This window comes from Sinocyclocheilus rhinocerous, unplaced genomic scaffold (genome assembly GCF_001515625.1).
Source record: "Sinocyclocheilus rhinocerous isolate Xijiao unplaced genomic scaffold, SAMN03320098_v1.1 scaffold1314, whole genome shotgun sequence".
NCBI classification, from domain to species: Eukaryota; Metazoa; Chordata; class Actinopteri; order Cypriniformes; family Cyprinidae; genus Sinocyclocheilus; species Sinocyclocheilus rhinocerous.
The window spans coordinates 880,763-887,524 of NW_015644118.1; the positions used below are offsets into that span (position 1 = coordinate 880,763).

At 36.1% G+C, this 6,762-nt stretch overlaps 1 protein-coding gene across 1 annotated transcript in view; it reads left to right on the plus strand.

The window, feature by feature from the left end:
* LOC107758009 (xenotropic and polytropic retrovirus receptor 1 homolog) overlaps positions 1-5,528 on the plus strand; it is a 66,804-nt gene extending 61,276 nt beyond the window's left edge. The window contains exons 12-15 of the mRNA XM_016575639.1: positions 2,163-2,329; positions 2,659-2,798; positions 3,148-3,369; positions 5,030-5,528. Of these exons, the coding sequence (XP_016431125.1) occupies positions 2,163-2,329; positions 2,659-2,798; positions 3,148-3,369; positions 5,030-5,087 (587 nt within the window). The 3' untranslated portion in view covers positions 5,088-5,528. The remainder of the gene's footprint in view (positions 1-2,162; positions 2,330-2,658; positions 2,799-3,147; positions 3,370-5,029) is intronic.
* The last annotated feature ends 1,234 nt before the right edge of the window (positions 5,529-6,762 follow it).

Sequence of the window (6,762 nt, forward strand, 5' to 3'; positions counted from 1 at the left end):
AAACCAAATTAAACCCTGCGGCTCGTGATGATACATTGATGGGTAAAGATACGAAACGATCGGTCTGTGCAAGAAACTAAACAGTATTTATATAGTTTTTTTTACCTCTGATGCACTGCAATGTCCGAACTGTCCTGAGCGCGTCCTCGACACAGCCGGCGTGTGGCGCATCTTCTTCTTCTTCTTGCTTTACGGCAGATCGCAGACTTATAAGTGCATTACCGCCACCTATCTCTCAAATGGACCATTGGCACTCTACAGTATCTCACAGAAGTGAGTACACCCCTCACATTTTTGGGTGAACTATCCCTTTAATATTTTTGTAGAGGCCACCATACATTTTTCAGCATTCTTTGAAAAGAAACAGAACAGCATTTATTTTAAATATACATTTCTTTTTCATAGCATTTTATTTATTTTTCACATATTAGTCAAGGTTTCATGCACCCAAAAATGTTTTTAGTGTTTCATGATCATTTTCCAACCTCTGTCTGACCTCTGAATTACTCAAGCTATTTTTGCTCCTTGTACCATTAAGACTTCTATAGGTAAGCAACTTAGTTTTTGTAGAAGATCTAGTTTTGGTAAGACTGAACAAATGTGCATTAAATATAGAAATATCTTGCAGTGTAAAGTTTGAAACAAAAGACTGAAAATCAGCCTAAGCTTCTCCAGGTTACCTCTGGCCTGTGTGAAGAGATTAGACTTGCATTGCTGTCTTATGGGGTAAACATCTGGATTTTCGGGTAATCTAGGGACACCATATTCAACATGGGCACTCGTAGCTCAAGGCTGAAATAGGATGGACAGGGATATTATGTGTTCTGGCGAAAAATGTCCTCCGCTGGTTTCCTGGCGCCTGGATGGCAGCGTGTGAAAGGCTTTATTAAGACTGATGGGCCTGTTCCAGATTCAGCCCCGTCTGCTGTCTGAGGCCTAAAGAGATTTAACCATTCACTGACCTGAGACCTGCACTGTTCCACTATCTGATAAATGTCTCGCCCCCTATTAACTTACACTGATGCTCTAATATTGTACTGCAGGATGGCTCTTTCTCTTATATTTCAGTTCTGCCTACTCTATTTTTTTTTTGTATTGTATTGCACTTGTGCAAAATGGATATCTTTTTGCATGGGTTCCATACAGTATGTTCTCCCATGCCTCATCATCAATATTAGCTGCTAATTGCTTTTCCCATACAGCTTTTATCCTCTGCCTTTCAACAGATTATACAGCTACTTCAGGGTTATTTATGTTTAAGGGTTGTACTATTGGTAATATTGGTCTTAGTTGCAGCAAATATAGTTGCTGATTAAATTACATGTAGTTCTTTTTATATACTTGTTACAAATGACAAGGAATAAGGAGCAAGAATATAAAGAATTGTATGCAGTCTATTAATTTTGGGGAATAGTAATGTAAAAATAGCTGAATATACACTGTTGTTCAAAAGGTCTGTGAGACTTTTTGATGTTTTTGAAAGGTAGTCTTATGCTCATAGTCTTAAGGTTCCATTTATATTATAAAAAATATACCATCACCACAATATATATCATCATACCGCCCAGACCTAGCTGCATGTATCTGATCAAAAATGCAGTTTAAAATAACTGTTTTCTATTTTATTTTGAAATGTATTTTATTCCTGTGATGGCAAAGCAATCAATTTAATGCATCCTTGCTGAATAAAAGTGTTAATTTCTTTCCAAAAAATGTTGAATGGTAGTGAATATTAGGATATAGGTACATGCCTGTGTCTATCAGTAAACACCAACAGAGAGTAAAAATGCTACAGGCTAATTCTTCACTAGATTTCAATTAATATACTTTTTTTTTATTGTTCTTTTAACTTTAACTAACTAAAAGTTTTAGTTAATAGTTTAGTTATAGTTATTAGTCATTGTACCATTGTTTTTAATAATATAAAAACATTATTATATGACATGGCAATTTGACATTGAATGACCTTTCAGTGACCTGGATGAATAACCACAGATACAGTGGCGCTGGTACTGCAAACAGTGGTCTCAAACAAAAACAAAATATGTAGTATCTGGAATCCAACTGTTTCTTGTTTGAAGTGTACAGTAGATGGATGGATGGTAAACAGTCTCCCTCTAGTGGACATAGTGGTAATATCAAGTTCACTTTCTCTGTTTCAGATCAGAAACATGCTGATGCTGAGGTGTTTTTCTACATGCTAATCCTGTCTTCAGTCGTCAGTTCACTCTACACACTGATCTGGGACCTAAAGATGGACTGGGGTCTTTTTGACCGCAATGCAGGCGAGAATATCTTCTTGAGAGAGGAGATTGTTTACCCACATAAAGTAAGATATGGCAGAAAGTAATATACCATCTTAAAGCACCATATTGAATGTCAAAACATATAGTAAAATATGTTGTGTAGTGGTCAAAGATCTGCTGTGGTGAGCACAATGTTGTAGGTACAAACCTTCCAAGGAGCAAAGCAAAATAATTCTGTTAATCAGTTGGTTTGCTGCTTTTAAGCTGGATTAGTTGAAACCATTTGGAGACCAGCAAACCAGCTTAGGTTGGTTTAAGATGTTCTCATTTTCAGCAGGGATAATGTAACAGTCAGCAGGGATATTTATCTGTTGCCTCCAGTTCTCATAATGTCACTTCCGGTTCTTTTTAGGCCTACTACTACTGTGCCATTATAGAAGATGTGATCCTGCGCTTCGCCTGGACACTGCAGATCTCTCTGACTTCCATGACTGCCATTCCTTCCATCGAGGACATCGTGGTTACCATTTTAGCTCCTCTGGAAGTGTTTAGGTGAGATGCTTGTGTAAAACCAAGGATTCTCAAAACTTTCATCAGCTGAATCCCTTTGAGCTAAAATATTTACTTGAAGTAGCCCCTGAGATTTTAAGTTACTATTTCAATAATTTAACAACACATTCACATTCTCGGTTCTCTCATGTTGGTTAATTGTCACATGACATGCAGGTAAAGAAAGAAAATAATATATTTTATTTATTTATTTAACATTTTTATGATTTAAGCAATTATTAGCTTTTCTTGAACTCACAACCCCCCTCCAGTTCCCTCACGAAGCCCATTTCTGTTGTAGAACATTCTCTCTTAATCCTTTCTCTTTCTTTGAATTTTTTTCTCCCTCTAGACGTTTTGTGTGGAACTTCTTCCGTCTTGAGAATGAGCACTTGAATAACTGTGGTGAGTTCCGAGCGGTGCGGGACATCTCAGTGGCTCCTCTAAACGCTGATGACCAGACGCTGCTGGAGCAGATGATGGACCAGGAGGATGGAGTCCGCAACAGGCAGGGCAAAAAGAGCTGGAAACGGAGCTACAGCCTGTCCTTACGACGACCCCTGCTATCCTCACAGTAAGAGATTTTATATTTTTATATTCTATTTATCGTACATATTTCATAGAGTTATGAGTAGGCAGCTTCGTTTAGTACACCTATATAACATTTAAATGCATTCAAATTACTAATAAGACTTAATGATAATTAACTTTCATAACTCATTAACAAACATATAATGCAATTCACTGAATCAATGTCAAAAAAAAAAGAAAAAAAAGAATTGATTTTATTAAAGTCAAAAATATTATTTAAAGGCATAGTTCACCCAAAAATGAAAATGACCCCATGATTTACTCAACCTCATGCCATCCTAGGTGTATATGACTTTCTGCTTTCAGACAAATACAATCAGAGTTATATTAAAAAATGTCCTGGCTCTTCCAAGCTTTATAATGGCAGTGAATGGGGATCGAGATTTTGAAGCCCAAAAAAGTGCGTCCATCCATCATAAAAAGTACTCCACACGGCTCCAGGGGGGTTAATAAAGGCCTTCTGAAGCGAATCGATGTGTTTATGTAAGAAAAATATCAAAATTTAAAAAACTTTATAAACCATAATCTCTAGCTTCCGCTAACTGTCGTACTCACGTTCACGAGAGAGTGGCGTTCCAGCGAAGGACGTAGGAGATTTCGATATAAGCCAAGAGGAGACTGGTTTTCCTTTGCAGTAAACAAAACTTGGTTCGCACGAGACTAGCATATTCTCACCGGAGCTTACACTTTGTCCTACGTCATCTGCTGGAACGCCACATGGACGCACTTTTTGGGCTTCAAAATCTCGGCCCCCATTCACTGGCATTATAAAGCTTGGAAGAGCCAGGATAATTTTTAACAAAACTCAGATTGTATTCGTCTCAAAGAAGAAAGTCATATACACCTAGGAAGGCTTGAGGGTGAGTAAATCATGGGGTCGTTTTCATTTTTTTAAATATCCCTTTAACATCAGCAAACCAACTTAAATGTATTAGGTTACACCAAAAAAACTACATTTAAGGATTAGATTAGGGTAAAACTTTTAGTTGCTAATTTAAAATAACTTTTCTATTTTAATATTTTTAAAATGCAACACTTTTTATGGTGTAAATAACATATCTACTACAGGTGCATCTCAATAAATTAGAATGTCGTGCAAAAGTTCATTTATTTCAGTAATTCAACTCAAATTGTGAAACTCGTGTATTAAATAAATTCAATGCACACAGACTGAAGTAGTTTAAGTCTTTGGTTCTTTTAATTGTGATGATTTTGGCTCACATTTAACAAAAACCCACCAATTCACAACTTCAGTCTGTGTGCATTGAATTTATTTAATACACGAGTTTCACAATTTGAGTTGAATTACTGAAATAAATGAACTTTTCCACGACATTCTAATTTATTGAGATGCACCTGTATATAACAGCTACTATATAATTCTAATATGCTGCTTTGGTGCTGAAGAAACATTATTTTATTATTATCAATGTTGAAAACAGTTGTGCTGCTTAATATTTTTGTGGAAACCATGACCATTATCCATTTTGGATTTCGAAAGTTCAGATTCTAAAGTTCAAAAGAACAGCATTTTTTTGATATATGACATTTTTGCAAAACAAAAATCTTACTGACTCCCAACATCTGAGTTTGGTAAGTGGCACTTTTTGGAACTGCTTAATATAAGTGTGTTTCTCTGACAGGTCTAAGAAGGATACTAAGGTGCTCATTGAGGATACGGATGATGAGGCCTTCAGCTGAACCCAGATCTCGCTGTCACGCCACCTGTCTCCGCTTTCTATTGGTTCCTCACAGAGCTGCCTCAGCACACCTGATCCCAAACACACACAGATACACACATATTCACATACTCTCTCTTTTCAACACTCACAAAACCATCCAAAGACAGAGTAGTGGACAGAGTTAAGCACAAAAACAGCCGTGAGACATATCAGGACACAACAGTGACATCGTACAAACACTAACACACACATACAACAAAATAGACCGTACACACACACGGAAAAGCCAAGTCTGGAATTTTCCTCAAGGTACTTTTTTTATTAGACTTTTTCATTTTGTTCCTCTATATTGATACTTTTTTGTACATTTGTTTAGGTTTTTGAATCTATATTACTGCATATGACTGTTTACAAACTTAAAGGGGTCATATTATGCTCTTTTACAAAGTCTTGATTTTGTTTTGGGGGTGTACTAGAAAAGGCTCTCATACTAGGTTGTTCGAAAAACACATTATTTTTCACATATTTTATCTAGGAACTACAGGGAGGAGAGTTATCATATGAAAGAATAATATAATATCGTACAATGCACGGACTCAAGTCGCACACTATAAATGTTATAACTGCAGCGCATTTAGAAATAACAACAGCTCGGTAGCTGATGTTTGTTATATTCTTTTAATTGTTTTGGAGGGGTTTTCTTTCATTTTATTTGTTTTTTGAGTTGTCATGACATCAGAGTACGGCCCTGGTGGCACTTTTTGGAAATGCTTCATATTTCTAAACCATAAAAAACACAATGTTTAGAGAGTTATTGTTTCATCATATTTAATATGCAAATGTTTTATTTTTAACATGCATTGCTTTGATATCAAAGCTGTCATATTTTTGCCATGTATGGTTTGTGTTTGAGAGAATGGAGTGTGTGTGCGCGTGTGCGCGTGTGTGCGTGTGTGTGTGTGTGTGTGTGTGTGTGTGTCGATCTTTGTGATATCACAAATCCCGGAAAATATGCGTTGTAGTCCAAACGAGTCGTTCGTTGTAGTTTTTGAAAAGTGATTTCTGTTAAATAAAATATCTCATTTTGAAGTGGACTTTGAACTTTGTAACTTTCCAGATCTTTTGTATGCTCAAACAGCAACATTACAGACTAACTAAAGTTGAAAAAGTGAAAAAGCATAATAGGACCCCTTTAAAATTATATCTAGGAACTACAGGGAGGAGAGTTATCATATGAAAGAATAATATAATATCGTACAATGCACGGACTCAAGTCGCACACTATAAATGTTATAACTGCAGCGCATTTAGAAATAACAACAGCTCGGTAGCTGATGTTTGTTATATTCTTTTAATTGTTTTGGAGGGGTTTTCTTTCATTTTATTTGTTTTTTGAGTTGTCATGACATCAGAGTACGGCCCTGGTGGCACTTTTTGGAAATGCTTCATATTTCTAAACCACAAAAAACATACAATGTTTAGAGATGTATTGTTTCGTCATATTTAATATGCAAATATGTTTTATTTTTTAACATGCATTGCTTTGATATCAAAGCTGTCATATTTTTGCCATTTATGATTTGTGTTTGAGAGAATGGTGTGTGTGTGTGTGTGTGTGTGTGTGTTTTCTTTTAGGGAGCGATAGCTGATGCTAAATGAAAGGTTTATGTTCTGCTGTCCTCTGAGGATGTATA